General features: G+C 45.5%; 1 protein-coding gene across 1 annotated transcript in view; it reads left to right on the top strand.

The window, feature by feature from the left end:
* Positions 1-22,139, top strand: part of DNER (delta/notch like EGF repeat containing) — a 186,979-nt gene that overhangs the window by 31,356 nt on the left and 133,484 nt on the right. The window contains exon 7 of the mRNA XM_032594126.1: positions 8,625-8,770. Within this exon, the coding sequence (XP_032450017.1) occupies positions 8,625-8,770 (146 nt within the window). The remainder of the gene's footprint in view (positions 1-8,624; positions 8,771-22,139) is intronic.

Here is a 22,139-nt window from a genome sequence, read left to right as displayed (position 1 = left end):
TCTTTCAAACCCTGGCATACCACCGGGGCTTGACTGCAATACGTTGGCTAGTTTTATTTTTAGTACAATAATACATGCTCTGGAAGATAAAGTTGTTATGCATAATTCAAGAGGCAAATGCATCTCAAATTAGAACTCTGACCAAACACGTGTAAATTCAGGTAACTTCTTTCATGTGACCTCGAAGTTACCAGACCATCTAGTTGGTGCCCACTTAAATGTGAGGTTTTGAATCAAAGCAAGGCAAAGGAATGCGATAGAACAAAGGCAGTTGAAAGAAAGATCACGTCCACAATGCTTGCAATAGTTCAGAAGGTAAACACGTCAATCAACAGCTTTTTATGTTAGCTCCTCTGAAGGCCTGGTTCTCTAACGCCTTAACATTTATAAAGTCATCTGCAGCCCAATTAGCTGTGCATTTATAATCTCCTATTACCCTCACATCAACACAGAGAAGTGATTAATTATTTTGACGTTCATAGTAATGCCATTAATCAGAATACATTCATTGGGTATTAATGACTGGATGTGGTGGGTAATTGTATATGAGTTCTACAGTAATTTAGCAATTGATTTACTAGTATTTGATGAGTTGAAACTGTGCGAATGGAAGATTAAGTGATACAATTCTAACTGATTATGAAAAGGCGATCAAATAGACATTGAAAAAGATTAAATAAATGAAGAATTTCAATTGTATATTCTGTGTGAGCCAACAAAATTTTAAAGGAAAGTGCAAATTAATTTTCATGTTCTACCAATGGGTATTCAGGAACTGGCTTAAAAAAATGTGTCCAATTAGGATGTGGTTTTCATATGCAATGAATTTCTTTTTTCTAAATGGAGATTACTTAATGCCAGAAATAGGCACAGGAAGAGGTTTGACAGGCTTTGTTGTAAATTTTGCTCCAAGAAAAGATTTTATAATTTTATTTTTTATACCATCATGCCCATTATATTGGCCAGTGTTTCTTACATTAATTGCTGCATATACTTTTTTCCTTAAATGTTTTTCAATCCTATGAATTGTAGCCATACCTCATTTATTCACATATTTTTCTTTACAACTTTAAATGTAGCCTAGAGGCTGGCTTTTTAAAGTAGAATCTAGGTATGAATTATTCAAAACGGTAGATAGTAAAGGACACATTATTATGTATGTGTGGTGTACTTTTATTTAGACATTATTTTTAAATTCTAGCAATAATCTTTAAAAGTGGAAATGATTAAAAGAATTCCATTTAAAAGGTTTGATATCAGAGAAACCGAGTTAGGGGACTCTCTAAATGACCTCCACGCTTATGTGCCAGCACTGCTGTTTTCTCAGGGGACCTGCTTTCCCAGAGCTATTTCCTCAGACCTACACAAGTCTAAGTTCCCCTGAGGATCCCACTTTAAATAGACGTTGGGTTGTTGACGTTGCTGTGGGTGATAGGGATGATGGTGTTGGGAGTGGTGATGGGGACGGTGGTGATGATGATGATGGTGATAATGGTAGTGATGATGGCAATGATGATGATGATGGGGGTGATGGTGATGATGATGCTGTGATGGGGATGATGATGATGGGGGTGATGATGATAATGGTGATGGTGATGATGATGGGGGTGATGATGATGATGGTGATGATGATGGGGGTGATGATGATAATGGTGATGGGGGTGATGGGGGTGATGACAATGAAGATGGTGATGGTGGTGATGACCATCATTTATAGAGTCCTTTCTCCATGCTTACACCGTACTAATCGCTTTGCCAATATTAAGACCTTTACTCATAATGACCATCTCAGGAAATAGGTAGTGTTATTATCTCTGTTAGAAATAACCCAAGGCATGAGTGGTGTAAATCGCTCTCCCAAATTCAGAGGTGGCGAGAACTCGACCTGGCGGTAGAGCCAAGTATGACCTCCCGTTACCCTGATGTCGGCACTTGGGCCTGGTTAATCATGTTAGTATAGATAGTAAAGCCACTCATTAGGAGGAACTGATTTGGAATTGATGAATAGATGTGGTGGGCAGTTACTTCTGCAGTGTGAAACGTACACTATCTACAGGATAAGTGAGGTGTTACAAATTATAGACTGAACCTGCAGGTTAATATGCACATTCAGTATATCCCTATATAATAAAAGGAATGACAACTAGGTGTTTTTCCTAAGCTTGTGTCCGGTTCTTCCCACTCCTCCCCTGTCTGTAGGTGGGCCACTTTCATGGCCAACCCTGCTTGGTGAATACTAAGGAATACAGAGGAGAGGGGTGATGGAATTAGTATTTTGTGAGATTGCCACACTAAGTAGTAGCTACATAGTGCTTCCTTCTGAGTCAAAGGGCAGACGGTGGGTGTAGCACAAGAGAAGGGGTTTTATATGATTCCTTTGCACACGTGTATTGGTTAGACTCCAGTCTCATCTGCTGTAATAGAGAGGCCTCAGATACACTGGCTGAAGCAAGTTCCAGGTTCATCGCTCTCATGTTTACCGTGAGCAGGCAGCTGGTCCAGGACTGAGAGGGCAGTTCTGAACCCTCACCACACAGGTTCCATCTCTGGATTCAGACTTGCTGTCCCCACTTCCATGGGGCAGTAAGATGGGAGGGATGGGCAGGGCAACACCTGCTCAGTCTTGGTAGATGTACATCACAGAAGGGCCACATATCCCATCTCTGAGTCGCTGAGGAGAGGCGTGTTCTTTAACTGGGTGGCCCAGTTCTCAGCAAAAACTCCTATTATTAAAGGGATGTGAGGAGAATAGATACCGTCGGGCAACTAATAGTTACTCCTGTAGTTCAAATACTCAAGTCTTTACTTAGGACAAATAACTTAGTCTAATATTAGTAGAGGAAGGAGTGTGGGAGGGTGAACCTGTTCTTCAAAAAAAGAAAAAAGAAACAGAAATACAGCCCTCCGGGCTAGTGACCCTTTACTGCGGGAATAGATATTTCTTTTGGAAAAGTGTAGAACGTCAGCCTAAGGAGCCTTGGCTCATGTTACAGTGTAGAGCCCGTGTTTCAGTGCTGACTTTTCATAGTCTTCTCTGCAGCATGAACACAGAAGGTGCCGTTGAGATCTGGACAAAGCCAGGAGGCAGTGGTTAAGAGCTGCTGCCTCTGAGAGTAAGATTTACTGCGAGCCAGTCATTCTGTCTTCAGGGGATAGCCCGGTGATTGTATTTTTTTCAACAGTCGCTCCCCATTATCCCTGCAGTTTCTTTTTCTTTGGAGCAAATGATAGTACTTAATACATACTTTTCATAGTCGTTTGGCCAGGTGTAATCCACCCGATGATTTCGATGTGTGGCCACGGTGGAAGTATTTGGTCTGCTGCTGTTAATGTGCCCTTGTGTCTCCTGATCCAGAAAGCATTTTTGGCCATACGTTACTCGGGAACCGGCAGGAAATGAGGTAATCCACATGAGTGAGTGTTCCCGACAGCAGGATCCTGCTTTAAGGATCGAAACTGGAAAGTAAGCAGGCGAACAAAGAACCCAGCCTTTCCATGGAAATCTAGAGAAAGCCTTGTTTCCAAAAGACACAAAGACCTTGAATGAGGTCCTGGGGTGGTGGGTGTGGCCAGGCACTACACAGGTGTAGTGACAGCTTTTCTGGTGCATCTTCACTTTCCACCGTAACTCTCGGTCTGCTGGCATTCTCACACCTGCAAAAGAAAGACAGCTTCGCTCGGGTAGTGGAGGGTATATGAGTAAGCCTTGCTTTTCGGATCACGGAGCCCTGGACTTGGTCTGGGTTCATATTTGCTGCCTGCATCAAGCTCTCTTTTTTGCCTCTGGCCTGACATTGTCAAACGATGATTTATTTCTCCGGTTTTGCTTCTCAGTCCACAGGCACTGAGTCACAAATCCATGGGGATCCCAACCAGCTTATTAAGCTTTGCGCTAACCTCCATTCTACCTTCTTAAAAAAGTCAGTGCAGATACACCGTTTCATCCGTGCTTCTGTGGCACGGGATGTGGGAACTAGGGGGGTTTGCCTTCCCAATGCCTATGTTAATACAAAAACCCTGGGTCTCCAGCTGGGGCTGAAACCCGTAATATTTCAAGCCTTTCATGCCTGTCGGCTGCCAGCCATGGGACTTCCTGGACTGTGCACGGTTTTTATAGGTTATAGGTTTGTGCCAAATGACTCGCCAAGTCTTAATAGGAAAAGTCGGCAGTCTGTTTGCAACACCTACTGCTCAAGTATTTACGGCCAGAATTTTTATTTTGCACATATGCTTTCCTTTAACAGGAAAGAAAATGGTCTTTAGTCAAACCACTGAGGTGAGAAATGCAAATTTCATTTGCCACTAATCCCAATGAGGTATTAACTACAAAGTCCATTTAAGACCTTTAGTGTTAATATTAAAGAGGACAAGTGGTAAAATAAACAGTTAATGGCCCGGAGCCCGCCATCTCGCTTGCTCTCCCAATTGATGCTTGACCACTCCGTCCCAAAGATAATGACTGGACCCCCTTTCAGCTGCTCTCCGCTTCTCATTGGCACCAGGGGAGGCGAGTTTGGCAAAGTCACCGTTTTAAAAGGACTGTAGTGATGGCAGGACGTTTTATTACTGTGTTAATGAGCACAGTGTGGGGTTGTGGGCAGGGCAGAGTGTTTGCATGGTTTTGTGCAAGCTTAGGGGAGGAGGAGTCGGGAGAGGCAGAAGGAAACCCAACTTTTATTTGTCATCGTAACTTAACTAGTTACTTGAGGGTGTTAACAGATCTCTGGATAATCTTTGGAGAAAGTTTCCCTTCATTATCGTTTTCAAGCTCATTAGGGAAATCACCAGATGTGTAGCAAGTAGAAGTGGGCTCTCCAAGTGTAGCAGTAGCTTTTTCCTTCTTCCCTTCCTCCCTCCAACACTGCCTCCCTTTCCCCTCCCTCTCTTCCTCCCTCTCCTCTTCCTTTCCCAGCATCTGAATTCTAAGGTGAACTATGTAGCATCCTTGAAAGTTTTTGTCGGGGACCACAGTCTCCCCTTTCGATGCTGAAGTTGTCAAAGGCCTGCCATCATGTAGTTCCAGATGTCCTCCATGCTGCAGAAATCTTGTCTTTTCTTATCAACCCCACCGTGGAAATATCATGCAGCGACGTGTTTCAGTTAATTCTTCCAGTATGACTCTGCTGTGGTCTGATGTCAACACACAACTGAGTTTATACCATGGATATTGGCCTGTAAAGCTTGGTTCTGGCTCCCTGTTCTCTCTCTCTGTTGCCTCTCCCTACGTGCCCTTCCCTGTCCCAAAAATGCAACACCATTTGTATTCAGATGAAGCCCCAATTTAAATATTCAGCCCTGATGTTTCTGACTACTCATGTCCTATGTCCAGCCACCAGCTTTTGACCACTTTATTTGGAAAAGGGGTCTCATCACAATCTCAAATTTAGTCTGTTCACAACAGAAATCTTGATTCACTTGCCCAGTATGACCCCCACAAGGTTGCTTACTGTATGTATGATTTTGTCCTTTCCCTCATATCCCGCATCCAATGTATATGAAGTCTTACTGGTTCTTCCTCCAAAATGTGATCTTTGAAAAAGCGTAAGTCACGTGCTTTTCCCCTGGTTAAAGCTCTTCAATGGATTCCCTTTTCACTAAGTTTCACGAGATGCCCTCTGATCTGGCCCTTCCTGCCTCTCTGTCCTCATCAAGATGCTGGCCATTGACACACTGATGTCCTCATCCGTGGGTCACACTGACCTTCCCATCCGTGTGACGCATGACCTCCTCCTCCATGAGACACGTGACCTTCTCAGCTCTCTTTGCTGGCTCATTCTCAGCCTTTAGAGCTCATCCTGAATGCGGCCTCCTACTTGGAGCTGGGTAAACGTCTGCTGCCTGGAGGACCAATGAATCCAGCTTCCTTCCGTCCCACACTGCAGCCCATCCCACCCATCCCCTGTGCCCGCTTGCTCACTGGAGCACATGGTCTGTCCACGTAAAGTGGCCCAATATTTCTGCCTCAAAGTCAGAATCGTAAACTTGGACCGTACACAGTGATGATTTAAATATATGTTTATTCATGAAAAGTTTCAAAGAACTCTAGTTTAGCATTTGTTGTGGTTGGAACGAAGACTGTATTTTCTCTTGAGACTGGGAGGGTGATACAGTGTAATCAGAAGTGGGAGAATCCCTGAAACTTTTGCTGGAGGGCCTTCATTTTCTTCCTTCCTTCCTTTCTTTCTTTCTTTCTTTCTCTCCTTTCTTTCTTTCTTTCTTTCTCTCTTTTTCTTTCTTTCTTTCTTTCTTTCTCTCTCTCTCTCTCTTTCTTTCTTTCTTTCTTTCTTTCTTTCTTTCTCTTTATTTTTGAGAGAGAGAGAGACAGACAGACAGCAAGTTGGGGAGGGGCAGAGAGAGAGGGAGACACAGAATCCCGAGCAGGCTCCAGGCTCCCAGCTGTCAGCACAGAGCCCGACGCGGGGCTCGAACTCACAGATCACGAGATCATGACCTGATCTGAAGTCGGACGCTCAACCGACTAAGCCACCCAGGCGCCCCTGGAGGGCCTTCGTTTTCTTTCTCCACTTCTGCTTTGTTTTCCTGTGTTGGTGTTTCCTTTCCTTGGGTCTCATGCAGTTTCCGTCTCGAGCTTTGCTGTTCCTCCTCTGTCTTCCTCATCCTTCCCTCCTTCCTTCTTCTCTCCTTTCTTTCTAAATCTCATCTTTCTTTTTCCTTTGCTTGTTGTTAAGTTAAGCCAGGCATTAGTTAGCTAGAGCGACCCCCAAGCGACACCTGCTACACGGCATCATTCTGTAGTTTTTGGAAAGACCGTCAAAGACGCAGGGGCTGACAAAAGGCAGTCGCAGGGCAGCTCCACAAACAGAACCAGAATGCCGTCTTCATTCCTACTTTGCGGGGTTTTCTCCACTTAATTAGTTGGCCTGTGGATCTTAGAATTCTGAAGGGGAGGACAGGCTTCTCTCTGCAGGTCTGTATCAAGAATTATATTACGTGTATTGATTTCATGCTATGAAGGAAGAGTAAAAGTAGTGACCGTCTGCTCTGCATTTCTTGTAAGTATGCTGGAAGTGTCCATCAGTTTGAGTGCAATGTCAAAGAAACCACACTGGCTTTTCAACAACTTTCAAATGATCACTTATAAAGCCCCAAAGAACTTCCTTTTTCTAAAAAAAAAAAGTGAATTCTATTTCATTTCAGATTCTTCCTGCTGCCCCTTTGTAAAGGGCACATCTCCTGCTCTTGGCATGTGGGATTTCCTGAGGGCAGCTTTGCTCTAACCCAGCTGCAGTCTGATGAAAGTTAAATTGGACAGTATTACTTTTCATTATGAGCCGCTCTAAGCATTTTCCCTGAGACATGATCAAAGGGAGGTGCCAACAACTTACTGAAATTTCACTCTTACCTAGAAGGAGCTGGCAGGCACCGTTCTCGTGTGAGCCGTATATTGTTGAAAATAGCGTGCATATCCTTTTGACTCCCTGTGGGGGGTTAGGTGACATAATTAGGAATTACATAGTAATATGTGGCATGCTGTTGCAAAGATTGATTTCTTTAATAGTTTGCTAAAGTATTTTAGGGCCAGAATACTCCCGGTCTTATTAAGCAAATAAAGCCAATATAGAAACCTTTATCAGAGGTGTCTCTAAGAACTTCAGAGACTTACGATGAGCTGGAGAATAGAAATATTGCCTAAATAACAGAGTCACCTAGACTTTCAAAAACAGACGCGTAAAACGTGCTTTCAGAGGCTCAGTGCGTGCCTCTAATTCCAGGTGATTTACCTTAGTAATAATATTACTCGTGTTACTGAAATTAGTTTTTCTACCAGACCAGTGGTTCTTAACTAGAAGCAATGTTCGAATTACTTAGGGAGCCTTTTCCAAAAACATGCCTGCCCAGAGGTTCCCCCCAGACCTGAACCTCCCAGATTCTGAACCACTTATGTTGGAACGTTGGCAGCGTGTACTTGGAAAAAGCCCATGCAAAATGATGAAGCTTCTGGTTTCAAAACTGGTTAGGCATCACTGCTCTTTTTTTTTTTTTTTTTTTTTTTAATTTTTAAAATATTTACTTGTTTTTGAGAGAGACAGAGAGAGAGACACAGAGCATGAGTGGGGGAGGGGCAAAGAGAGAGAGGGAGACACAGAACTCCAAGCAGGCTCCAGGCTCTGAACTGTCAGCACAGAGCCTGATGCAGGGCTGGAACTCACGAACCGTGAGGTCACGACCTGAGCCAAAGTCGGACGCTTAAGCGACTGAGCCACCCAGGCACCCCAAGGATCACTACTCTTGACTAGAAGAAGATGAGCTCAGAACAAAGTAAATTGTAAGATGCTAATGTAGGGGTGGAATCGAGAGACCAGGTGGCCCCCAGAGGGGCACAGGCAGGCACAGGACAACAGCATCTAAGGCGATGACTCAGTGCCTGGTACTCCTCTTCCTTGGGCATCAAGTATTTTCCCATGACGCTTGGCCTTTCTTAACAGGCCGGAGGTCTGAATGGCCGCTAGTCACATGCTGTATTTGTTTGCCTAATATTCCATTTTGTTTTGCTTGTTAGACTCAAATGCTGAGTTAAATAAACTCATGGTCTTGTAGAAAGAATGTTGGTAACGTTTTACATTTCCTATTGTCCCCTCTTTCTTCTTTTTTTTTTTTTCCAGGTTTTGTGAACGATTCCATTACTAAATCTATTGTGGCTTTGCGCTTAACTCTGGTGGTGAAGGCCAGCACCTGCGTGCCGGGGGAGAGCCATGCAAATAACTTGGAGTGTTCAGGAAAAGGAAAGTGCAGCACGAAGCCGTCAGAGGTAAGGGGATGCCTGGTAGCTCTAAAGCCTATATTTACATAAATACGTGTATCTATGCTCATATATTGCTACGTATCTATCTATGTGTCTATCAAGAATGACAGGGAGAGACCAAGTGCATTTGCTGAAAGAGTCCCTCAAATTTCTGGTTTTGATTGCACATTGGTATGTAACATATAGATCTTCAATCTCCACATAATTTTTATTTTTTTTTTAAATTTTATTATTTTTTTTAATGTTTATTTTTGAGACAGAGAGAGACAGAGCATGAATGAGGGAGGGTCAGAGAGAGGGAGACACAGAATCCGAAGCAGGCTCCAGGCTCCGAGCTGTCAGCACAGAGCCCGACGCGGGGCTCGAACTCACGGACTGTGAGATCATGATCTGAGCCGAAGTCGGCCGCTTAACCGACTGAGCCACCCAGGCGCCCCTCCACATAATTTTTAAAGTAGTGATAATAAATCTGTGTGGTGCCAGATTTTGCTTGGGTATAAAGTAGAGATTTTATGAGAAGAAATAGCCATCGTATCTGGTAGCAGAATCAAGAGAAACGGAAGACAGGAGAGGTGAGCAGGCTCATTAATTTCCCAGTGATCACAGAATCCCCTCCTTAAACATTGCATTTCTCCAGCGCCTATAGCAGAGTTACAAAAGCAAGAGAAAAGCACGAGAAGGAACAGAGAAGAGGCTGGGACGAGAAGCCTGACGTTGCGTTTGACCTCTGTGGGCCAGTGTCATCAGTGCTACGGCAGACCTGAGTCCTGCTGTCCCTTTTCTTTAGTGGCTCGGGTCACATGGGCCTGGGGCTGGGGCTGGGGCAGGGGCAGGGGCAGGGGCAGGAGCTGAGTACAGTTCCTCCTCCTTGTTCTTGGGTGATTGACAGGATGTGGGAGGCAGACCCGTAAGGGACTGTGGCCACTGAGACCCACTCCGTCACTAGAGAGCTCCATTAAAACAGGTGGACTGCGGTCTTTCGCAGGTGACCTGCCGGCTGTACCCAACGTCCCGGGAGAGGGAGACTCAGCCCTTTACGAGGGCGCCTGTTCCATTAGGGCACATGTGTTCCTCTCACCGCCTGCCTCCTTGCCCGTCTCCCCAGTTCTGCACATTTGTCCAGTGGAATTCGTGCCAAGTCCCAAAAGAGCATGATTTGCTTTATTTATTTATTTGTTAATTTCATTTAATTTAAAAACATTTTTTTAACATTTCATCTTATTTTTTGAGAGACAGAGCACGTGCAGGGGAGGGGCAGAGAGAGAGGGAGACACAGAACGCGAAGCAGGCTCCAGGCTCCGAGCGGTCAGCACAGAGCCCGACGCGGGGCTCGAACCCACGGACCGCGAGATCGTGACCTGAGCCGAAGTCGGAGGCTCAACCGACCGAGCCACCCAGGCGCCCTGAGCATGATTTGTTTTAGACCAGTGTTAAGGGCAGCACAGGTAAACTTGGCCCCGTGACGCCTCCCGTGGGAATGCCAGCACATTCGGCAGTAGCGGTGTGAACTGGGTGAAGGGAGCGGGGGGGGGGGGGGACCGGCAGGTGGGTGTTGGAAGACACTTTCACGTGTTGCTCGCGTCATCTTGGAGAACCCACGACTTTGATGTCTCGGGTGCGGTATTACAGTGGTGTCAGTTTCCCGTTTCCTCGTAAGATCGTCCTCCGCAGAAGGCAGAAGGACCTGAGGAAGTAGTGGGAGCAATAATTTCTGCTAAATGGTTGGAAAGGAACACGAATGTAAACCAAAGCCAAAACGAAATCCCTGGTGGAGGGGATGGTGCCCGGCATGAGTCCAGGAGGCAGAGTGGGATTTCGTTTACAAAGCCAAGCCTGCCCTGCGAATCCCGTTTTCTTCCATCTTGGCCAACTTGGATCATTTTTCTCTTCGTCTCTTTCCTGAGGGGAAGCTCCATTTATCAATTTATTTTTTTTTAACATGGTTGAAGGTGAAGTTTCAGCTTTAATTTTTTTTTACATTTTTAAATGTTTATTCATTTTTGACAGAGAGAGAGAGAGAGAGTGAGAGAATGGGCGGGGGAGGGGCAGAGAGAGAGGGAGACACAGGATCTGAAGCAGGCTCCAGGCTCTGAGCCGTCAGCACAGAGCCCGACGTGGGGCTCGAACTCACGGACCGCGAGATCATGACCTGAGCCGAAGTCAGATGCCCAGCCGCCTGAGCCACCCAGGCGCCCCTATCAATGTATTTTATGGGGAAAGTGAAGAAGTAAAGGCTATTGAGAGTTCTTCTGTGACAGTCGATGCTAAGAAGGGGTATAGAACCCGAGAAAAGATGAGGAAGCAGTGGACAGCTTATTTGCTGAAGATGTTCCAGAAGAGATGAAGCGTGAGAGACTGAGGAAAGCCAACCACTCCAGCTGGAAGAGTGTCAGACCTCCCACGCGCAAAGAGGAGACACAGCGGTGTTCCCCAAATTCATTCCTACTACTCTCAATGAACAGTTCTGAGGCCTGGTTAGCCCCCAAGAAGACAACAGTAGTGAAAGAGAAATGTCTTCAATGGGGAAGGGAAGGCTGTTCTTGGAAGTTGGGACCGACAGAGAGGTTGTTTCCTTGTGAGCTTTCTCCTATAATGGATGCCCCATCTGGGGAAACTTTTTACCCATAAAGCAGCCACCGTGTTTTCTGAAAACATGCACGTTGCCGGCTTGCAGCCCTCACCTGTAGAACTGATTCACCGAAAAGGCAGCAGAAGCATTTAGCACCTGGCAGGTAACTTGGCAGACCTTGCCAAAGTGCTTCGTTTTTCCTGCAAAAATGGCTCAGAAGCCTTCATGAAGAATCTGTGCTGATTTTATTTAGCAGGCCATTTCAGGGGAAGTGCGGCTTCCTTATGGGGGCCGGCTCTTTTGAGGGGCTCTGAGTGCCCCCCCTCCCCCGGTGCCCCCACCTCCTGGGTCCACACCAGGTGCTCATAAGGTGTGAGGCCTCTGCTGTTGTCCCTTCTGCCAGAGCCTGCATTTACCTTCAGGGAACTGAAGGAAGTTGTGGCCAGCCTTCTTACCTGAACCATTGTAATTATCCCTGGTGACTGTAAGCAAATGACTAGGCTGGAATTACTATATCCATTTATAGACCCACCACATTGTTCTCTTGGAGAGAGCCCTCTGGAAGCCAGTCTCCCCGTTCACAGAAAGATGGCAGGAGTGGGAACGGAAAGTGGACTCATCTTTTTTGAATCGACTTGAGTTCCCGTGGCTGTTCGTGTTTGTCTTCGTGACTTAAAACAATGACTGAAGAGTGGTTTGCTGGCCATAAAAGACTGTTGCTGTCAGGTTTCCTTCTTTGTGCTGTTTCCTAAAATTAGAAGTCATGTAGTCCAGTCTTCTACCTAGTGCAAGAATCCACTCCACAGTACAAAACAAACAAGAGCTCCACTGGGTGGTTTAAAGTGATTGTTGCTAATCACTTTTGTGTCTTTATTAGGTCATCCATCACACTAAGAGCAATTCTGTTCTGTCCATGCCACTGTCATTTAGTAATGGACCTCGTTTCTTTTCTGTGAGATGCGCTTCGGCTGGAGGCCTTTCCACACTCCCAGTTGATGGGTGGTCTGCAATAAAACTGTGGCTCGCGGCTCTTCGATAGCACACCATCCTGGGAAAGTCTTTTTATATGTTTACTGTAGGATGGCCAGGAGCTCTCAGTGTTTGAGAACTGCTTTCTTTACAAGGGTTGATTCTGATCATTTTCTTCTCCTTATAAAAAAAAAATGACTGTGGTCACTACTTGTCTTTGAACTCTATCACCAAGTTTGGCTGCTGCTGACTTGATAATTCCCCAATTATTTTAAAGGTGAGTATCAGGGATCTTCGCTGGTGTGGACCTTAAGCCTTCTTCAGATCCAGTTAGGTTCCATGGATCTTGTCTCTCAAGAGCAAGAGTTATGTATTAGGATTATCCAGAGAGACAGAACCAATGGGATATATTATATATGTATGGATGGCATATATGTTCTTATCATATCATATCATATGTATACGAATTAAGGAGATTTATTTTAAGGAATAAGCTCACTTAGGAATAAGCTCATTGTAGTGCCACTCATCGTAGAGTCTTGGTGAATCCAAAATCTGACCAGGGAAGGCCAATGGGCTGGAGACTCAGGAAGGAGCTGCAGCTCTAATGCAAAGGTGTCTTCTGGTGAAACAGGAAGAGTGGATGTTGGGGATGAAGTCTGTAGGCTGACCGTCTGTTGCAGAGTTTTCTCCTGCTTAGGGAAGGAAGGTCAGCCTCTTGTTCTATTCAAGTCTTCAACTGATTAGATGTGGCCCACTCTTGTGCTATGAGGATATACTTCTTTCCTCAAAGTCCACTGATTTAAATGTCAATCTCATCCAAAGACACTCTCACAGAAACATCAAGAATAATGTTTGACCAAATATCTAGGTGACATGGCTCAGCCAAGTCGATACATAAAATTCATCATCACAAAATTCTATTTTTTTTCTCTCATTCGCTCTTGCCCCCTTTCTGTCCAGTTGTGTTCCTTGTCTACAAGTGAAAGGAGTTGTTTTAAAATTTTAGTTTGCCTAAGATTTGCCTAATATTTGAGGGTCTGACAAAAAAAGTCATATTCTGGGTCCCTCACTCAGGTTAGGATGCCTTTTATTGGGCAGCCAGATGCTTCTGATGCAAAAGTAGATCGTGGAACATCATTCTGGAAGTAGGGGTCTCAGGTGCTCATCATTTTCCTGTTCTCATTGATCCCTTAAAGCAAATATACAACATCTTTTTTATTCAAGGATTTCATTGTTAATAATGTTATGATCACGTGGAGTTAATAAAAAAAAGATAGATGTTGATAGGTGTTATAATGGTTCAATATCTGTCTCAAAGTTTTCTTTTTGTTGGCCCTGGCTCTGGTCTGTATTGATAAGTAAATGGTGTCAGGCCTCCATTCTTAGAAGGTTCCTTAGGATTCTCTCTAGCTCTTGCCTTGGGAATCTATCATCCTTAGGCTGTTTGAATTGGATACTGGAGCTGCCTACTCAGACTTTGTTTTGCGTGAGAATTGAACTGGCATCATGTCTGGGAGCCATTCCCAATCCCTTCTGGAGCTGTGTCCTAATTCACTCTCCAGATGTGGGCCTGTTCATGAGAAAAGCACTGGCACGTTGGGCTCCTGAAAGTTCCCGACCTTCTGTTACCTCCCTCCCTACTCTTGGAAGTCGAAGGCTCCGACTCCAGGAAGTCCTAATCCTTCTATAGCCGAGTTCTTCTGGCTAAGTTTGATATATTGGAAATAATCACTGACCTTAACTGGTTTCTTTGTCCCTGGCTTGATAACACCTGCTGTCCTTGTTCCACAGCCCATGTGGCCTGGGTAGGAGATACTATCCTTCCAGGAGTCTGTCTGCTGTGTATCAGCACCCCTCTTTATTTTTTTCTGTTTCCAAGAATGTGCCTCTTTATCAGGGTTCCCAGTAAGTTCCCATTTCTGAGGTTTGTTTATCTGAGATCTCATTCCCAGGGCAAGGTGACAAGCCTGCCCTAAGCTGGGTGCCTGGACATCCTTTCCAGCTTAAACCTCGGCTCCCTTCACTGTCCATTCATCCTGCTGCTGCTTCCCTTACATCCTCGTGATTTTGCTCATGCTGTTCCCTCCATTTGGAATGCTTATCTGTTGCACCACCCTACCCCAGCCCTCTGCTCCCTGCCCTCCCACCTTTCTAACTATATTTCAGGCTCTGCCCCAAACCTTCTTCCTTCTGGAAGCCATCCCTAACTCCTGCTGCAAACCCCCTCTTTCAAGCCTGGCAACATTTTATTTTTCTAATGAGACACACTACCTTTGATTTGTGCTTATATTTCTTTATGTGCATTATCATTTGCATGCGTTTCCCTGCAGAGTTATTGCCTGTCTTGTACCTGCTCCTGCCTTAGGTTCTGGGGCGGACACATCTGGTTAGATAAGACGTGGCCTCTGAGGAGGAGTTGGGAGGTTGTGGGGCGGGATGCCGAATGAATCGTGGATTAGAGTGTGGGGCGATGTGTGCCATGGGAGGGACCTTTTGGAGAGAAATATCTGACTCAGTGGTGGGATCACCGGGAGCTTCCCAGGGGAGGCTCCGATGGTGAGTTCCTTGACATTAGAACCCGTCTGGTTCCTTCTGTATCCACTGGAACAACTTAGCAGGGTGCTTTCTGCATGGGAGATGCTCAAAAACAGCCCGTGAACGGAACAAGTAAAATAAACAAAAGCACAAAAACATGATGGAAAAATCAAAACTCTTGAGTTTTGAGTTAGATACGTAATTTGAATTATATGTTTGGTAAACATTAGGTCCCGGGAAAGACATGGTGAATTTGAGTCGGAAAACATTCTGGGATCTGAAACCCCCAGACAGCGTGACCCAGAACGTCACAGGAACTAACCCCTTAGGGACATTGTGAGCAGCGTTGCCGTTCCTCTCGTTTCAAGAAGAAATAGGTCAGAGTAAACCGAACCGGCCGAGCCTTTGATGACATCGTCCTGTCGGTGGGCACCTGTCAGCAGGCTCCTCTCTGGCTCAGGAAGGAGCGACGGACGCTGCAGAGGGCAGGAGGGGGTGTCGCACGCTTTCTTTCATCGCGTCTCCAAGAGCTAACGTTTCCACCGCCATTAGTGCAAAGCCTAAAGGCCCTAAGGAGGCCTTGCAGAAAGAGGGATGCATGCGGTGGGCATTTGAGGAAGAAGTGGGGAGGTGGGGAGAGGGTGGACAAGGAAGCCCGTCAAGGAATCCGAGGAAGGGCATTCGCTGTGTCCTCAGCATCCAAATAGCGCCTCGGCAGGCCTGCTGTGGCCGCTCCTTTCTCCCGGCTGGGTCGAGTGTATGGCGGGGTTAGGCCCCCACGGTCTGCCGGCGCCGTGGCGGAATTTCTCCTCTGAGTGGGGCACAGAACCCAGCAAGAAAGGGTCAAGGTGGAGCGGCGGGTGGAAGGCTACTTGATGAAGCCGTTGTAACGTATGGCATCGTATGGCGATCTCCTGATGGCATTACAGAGAAAAGAGACGAATTGATTCCAAGACATTCTTCCAAGAAGGGGGGAGACTTTCTCTTGACTGAGTAAACAGCTTATTGCCAGTGCTCATTAGACATCTTTGAACTGGAGAATAGAGGCTTTGGACTGAATGCCAAAGCGAAGGTGTCTGACATACGTTTATTTGCTAATGAGGGTTGGGTGATCTGTCCAGCAGATTTTCCTTGCAGACGCTGCATTGTGGACCTCTGAGGGAGAAAGTACTTTTATGGATAATAAAAAAAAGAATAATAATTATTAGACACATATTAAGCACAGAGATCATAAAAGGGAGCGCAGTCCAGCCCAGCTGTCGCCTCGTCAGTGGTAAAGGATAAGCCGGTCTAGAATTTCATTGACTCATGTCTGAATTATAATTCTTGGTACTAATGTAATTAAAAAGCCATCGCTGCCTTTTATGTTATAAAACAGAAGGATGATCCTATCGTTGCCCACATAAGAAACAGGACAATGTACGTCATTCTATTATAACTTAAAGAAATAACTAAATTTATGTCCCAAAGGATAGATGTTTCGTCACGTTTCTGTTCGGCATAAGCTTTTTCCAGAAGGTTGAAATGTATCTCTCCCTGACAGCAAACAGTTGTAGAGGCCTTGTTGTTGGCATCCAGATATATCAGGACAAGGAGTATATCACCGGTGACATTTCCAGGGTCAAAGAATTGAGAGCGGAAGGTGATTTTTAAAGGACTCTGCACCTGTTTTATTTTTAACACCAGGTAGCAGAGGCCTAAGAGAGATTTACGATTTGTCGGAAGCCAAGAACTAGTTCTCGGGAGGGGCAGGACAGTAATGGAGGGACATTGCTGGACGTCTGTCCGGGGCCCCTCCCACTGGGCAGCCCCGCGTCTCCTAGAACATTCAGCATTACCGTGAGCCTTATTGTTCGTGTCGTGTCTCCATGTAAAGGTTCACTGTCCACTACAGAGAAAGCCAGGCATCGCCTGGTTTCAGACTTTCCAAATGATGTGACCTCAGGACCTTTTGGCGAAGCCCCCCGTCAGGTTTAACGTACACAGAGATTGTGCGGGGATCTTGTTACGATGCGGATCCTGGCCCTGTGGGTCTGGGGCGGCCTCGAGATGGGATGGCATGCCATCAGAGATCAGACCTCAACATGGGAGGCCACCGCACTCAAGACCTTTCAGAGAGGTTTGGAAGATTCAAAAACTTCCATTGCATGGTTTAGGGCATACACTGTACTAGGGGAGTAAGCTCTCGGGGGCTCTCTTATTCTAGAGCAAACTTTGAGAAAATCGCAGTACAGGTGAATCAGGTAACTAACGCAGGGAAAGAGAAAGTCCCTACAGGTATGGCATGCGGCCCTTTACACGTTGCCCAGGCACTAGTTTTTGTTTTAGATTGCTTCCTCTGCACCGTTTTATTGAGATATTAATCGACATACAACATTGCGTTAGGTTGAGGGGTACAACATAACGACTTGATACAGGTATATATTGTAAAACGACCACCACAGTGAGTTTGGTTACCATCCATCACCTCCCTTAGTCACAAAAGTTTTTCTCTTGTGATGACAGCTTTTAAGATCTACTTTCTTACTGACTTTTGAATGTATGATACATGCTGTACATCTTAGATCCCCAGGAGTTACAAGCTTCTGGTTATAAGATGAATAAGTTCCAGCAACAGGTTGTTTTTCTTTTTTTTTTTTTTTTTTTCAGCCCCTGAGGTTTGCATTCTTTTGGTTACAACTCTTGGTCTTTGCAAAGAGGAGAGAGAGTAATTTCTAACTCTGTATCGGAGACAGATGACTATCATCCTTAGATTTTAATTAAAGACTTTTTAGAACACAGAACTAAGGCTCTGACTAGCACTTTATGCCTGAGAGAAGAAAACCACCACTCTGGAGCCTGGTGGGCATGCTCTCCTCTCCCCTAAAATACTTATCTTCTTGTCCTATTTTACAGTCCATAAGTCAGCGAGCTGAGCGTGACCTCCCGGAACGGGGCCGCTAACTGGCTGTGCCCGCCCGCGGAGGGCCTCCCTGTGGGGCGGCACATTGTCACTCCTCTTTAGGGGTCTGAAACCATCAGCTCTGCTTGTTTACCACAAAAGGAGTTTATTCTGCTTATCATTTACCTTTCCACGTTTCTGTTCCCTCATCCATCATGAGCACCACTATGTGTCAGGCACGGAGCTGCACTCTAACAAAACAAGGATGAAAGACAGTGCCAGGGTCCCTGCCTTCCCGGTGCTGGAAGTCAGAAAACTGACTTTGGAAATCACTGAACTTGACCCTTACCCCATGCCCAAATCCTCCCCGACACACCAACCTCCTCAGCCTTCCCCAGCTTCTAATTAAATACCTAGCCAGTGCCCATTTGAGGGGGTTGGCACTTCTTCCAGATTTTGAGGGAAAAAACAAAAGCAAAACACCCTTTCATTGCTTCCTCACCATGGTTTTCCGTCCGGGGCAGCTGCTCCAGACACAGCTTTCGTATAAATGTAGTCCTCTGCCGCCCTGTAGCCTGAGGAGACCAGAGTTTTAGTTTGATTATGAAATTTGCCCCATTCCTTCTGTGACATCGTCTTAGGTTTTTAAGAATCGATTCTGGCTTTGCAGCTTAACCTTCTGAGTTGGGGAGCGTTACGTGGATTCAGAATGAACGTCGTGCGTCAGGGTTTATAGTACAGGACAGCTTTCCCAGACTGAACAGAGACCCCCAGCAGGCTTTGGGCACGCAACTAATGTCTCCACGGCAGGCACAGTTGGGGGGGGTTTCTCCATGGTGTTAGTGGAGATCTCCTGGTCCTTCTGTCCAAAAATAGCTCCCTGCTGGCCTTCCCTGTGCTTTTTCTTCAGGGATTGGCCCCATTTTCTGCCTGCACTGAGTTACAGACCCGCTGGACAGATTTGCCCCCTGGATGCAGTGTTTGTGGTTTTATTTACAAAACAGTTTGGCTCAACCTAGCACAGTGGTTTTTGACTTTTTTGGTCTCAGGATTCCTTACAGTCTTAGGAAGTATGGAGGACCCCCAGAGTTTGTTTATTGCGTTTTATCTGTTGATATTTATCGCATTAAATTAAAACTGAGGAACTTAAAAATATTATTTCATTTAATTAGTAAACCCATCGTTTCGTGGTAACATAAATTAACACCTTTTAAATAAAGAGTAACTATATTTTCCAAAGCAGAAAAAATTCAGTGAAAAGAGAAGCATTGTTTTCGTTTTTACAAACGTCTTTAATATCTGGCTTAAAAGAAGACGGCTGGATTTTTTTTTACATTTGTTTTTACATCCAGTCTATTGCAATGTGTTGTTTTGGTTGAAGTGTGTGAATAAAATTTAGCCTCAACAGATACTTAGTTGGAAAAAGGAGAAGTGTTTTAATAGCAGTTTCAGATGATTTTGTGTATTTTTCTTGAACATAACATTTGACAAGTGGCAAATTCTTAAAGGTTAATTGAATGCAGGAATCCGAAGTCGCATCAATGAACTCTTGTGCTGTTAGACATCCATTGATACATCCTATGTTTTGGATCTTCTACCCGTGAATGGTTTTTAGAACTTCACCCATTGGTTACTTGGAAAATACAGGAGTCCTACAGTTTCCAAATGTTGACACATTTCATTATACCACAGCACAAAAATCACATCGGTGATTAATTTCAACTCCAATCTCATCAGGGAAGGCTTGAAGTATTGGAAATCGATCAAGCTCATAATGGAGGATAAAAATTTTCCAAAATTCTAATTTTTCCTTAGAAGTTTGAACTTTATCCCTGATAGCAAAAACTATTGGTTGTTTTACTTGACAGGCTCATTTCATTCGAGAGAAAATATCTGCTGAGCGGCCAAGTTTGAATAGTTATAGTTCATCAGTCATTCTTTCGAGGAAAAAAGGTGTCCCATGGAAAGTGGGCTAGTTCACGACTCAAACTACTGCACAGGGAGTGTGTTTTCTTGAGGCAACCCCTGGCCTTGGGGGCCCCAGTGCAGCCAGAGGGCCTTATGCACACCTCCCATTTACCATTTTGTTACAGAGACCATCGAAAGGACATGCAGTCAAGGGTTGCGAGTTGATAAAATTTTAACTTTTTACTTCTTCCTCAAGGACATTCTGAGTGCAACTGGCATTTTTCCCCCGCAGATGCTTGATGGCGGTGAAGAGGCATTGATTGCTGCCACAAAGTGTCTGCTTTGATTTGTGTGAAGGCATCAACCTCTCTTCTCACTTTTGTTTTGCATCTTTAGTACCAATTTCAACAGAGTGAAAAAGACACACGTTTTAACTCTATCATAAGATAGTGTTGGCCTCATGGAACCTCTTCCCAGAGGTCGGGGGAGTCCTGGTCCAGGCCTTGACTCTGACGTCTCTACTTTCTGCACATTTAACCTATTTTTCTGCACACCTCCAGGCTAGTTTTGAACAGTCAGCTCTTTCTGTCTTTGACCTTGAAAACCACTTTGCAACTTTTGTCTTTCCTCTGAAATGACTCTCTGAATGGCTTCTTTGTAAACAGCTCTGGGTCACTTTGCTGAAGGCCAGTTTGACAAGTCCTCATTTTTTGTGTGCCCCTTGACCTTCACCCTCAGGGTCTCAGACTGTTCCCACCCATACCTACGCCCACCTTGAGACCAGCAGCCCCCCCCCCCCCCCGCCCCTCCCGCTGGGGTCCCCAAGGCAGAGCCTTGTCCTTGACTTTTTGTCCATTGTTCCATCCTTGCCAGCCTCTGGCAAAGAGCCAAATCAAAAACAGAGCGTTTCTTGAAATCCTGCTTAAAAGATAAAATAAAAGCGGGCCATTTACAATTACAGAAACCTAAACTGGTTAAAACCAACCTTTCTTGTTACAAGCTCTTTAGGTAGTGAACAATAATGAGGAAATGGAACAGATTGCTTTTCAGAAAATCAGCCTATTTCATTGGGAGAAGAGCCAGGAATTTGCTCCTGGATCTTGCCGTGAGGAGGGTAAGGACAGCGCTGGCATGGAGAGGAAGCCGGATTATAGGGAGCACGGAAGAGCTTGGATAAGCAGTGTGCCTTGCCTTTTTGCTTAAGCTTGGCACTGACCAGAGGGAGAGAGCGTGATGGTACTCCAAGCGGGAAACTGAGTCAAAAGGAGGATTTTTGCCTCTAGACCTGTGGACGCATCGCGTTGATGTAGGCCAGAGCAAGAGACTGGCTGATGAGGCAGCGCGGTTGGTGGGGTATAATTAATGGATGAAGTTCCTGGAGGGGATAGTATCAGGAGAGGTGCAGGAGGGCTTTAGACAAGGGGAGGAAAGCTCCCGTCTCTGAGGCAAGTGATGTCAGGCGCAAGCAGTGAGAGAACTCTTAAAGTCATGTTTTTATTGAGGCGAAATTCTTCTAGTAGAGAATTAACCATTGGAAGGTGAACAGTTCAGTGGCATTTCGTACATTCGCAGTGATGTGCGACCAGCATTTGTGAAAGCTGAAAGGAGAATAGGGTCACCTGTGTCCAGGGGTTTTAAAATGGAGTCAGGAGGCCCTGAAGGAGGTGGGCCTCGTGCACGTCCTCACCGGTGGAACCGGGAGCTTTTGACCTGGGCCAAACTGCAAATGTCCCAAGGACTCGACCTGAACACCTGAAGCCTGCTGCGGGAGAAGATTTCACTTAGCGATGGCCTTAGTAACCACTTACATTCAGTTAAGATTCGTTTTCTGCCAACATCCATCAATGTTCTTTGTAAACAACATGTACAGGCTTTCCCTTTTGTCTTTAATGTTTGTTTATTTTTGAGACATAGAGAGACAGAGCATGAATGGGGAGGGTCAGAGAGAGAGGGAGACACAGAATCTGAAACAGGCTCCAGGCTCTGAGCTGTCAGCACAGAGCGCGACACGGGGCTCGAACTCACGGACCGCAAGGTCATGACCTGAGCCGAAGTCGGACACTTAACCAACTGAGCCACCCAGGCGTCCCCCCTTTCCTCTTTAAAAACCCTTGACTTTTGTTCCCTTAGTGGTGAGTGCAGTTTGGATTACTGCCGGAATCTGGGCTCCCCGAACTGCAATTCTGAGGCCCCGAAGAAAAGTTTTTGTTTTATTTTAGCTCTGCCTCTTTTCTCGGTTGACACACCCTTATCTAGTTTCAGGGCATTTTCATCACCCCAAAAGGAAACGCTGTACCCATTAGGCAGTCACTCCCCATTTGTTCCCCCTGCCCTTGCTGACAACCAACCTGGATTCTCTCTCTATGGGTTTACCTGTTCTTGAGATTTCATAGAAGTGGAATCATACAGTATGACCTTTTAGGATGGCCTTCTTGCTCTGGGTGTGTTTTCCAGGTCATCCATGCCATAGCCTGTACGAGTTCTTACTTTACATCGTTGAATAATATTCC

The sequence above is a fragment of the Lynx canadensis genome, chromosome C1 (genome assembly GCF_007474595.2).
Source record: "Lynx canadensis isolate LIC74 chromosome C1, mLynCan4.pri.v2, whole genome shotgun sequence".
NCBI classification, from domain to species: Eukaryota; Metazoa; Chordata; class Mammalia; order Carnivora; family Felidae; genus Lynx; species Lynx canadensis.
Note: the sequence above shows the minus strand (reverse complement) of the source record. Positions and strands in the feature narration are given on the sequence as shown.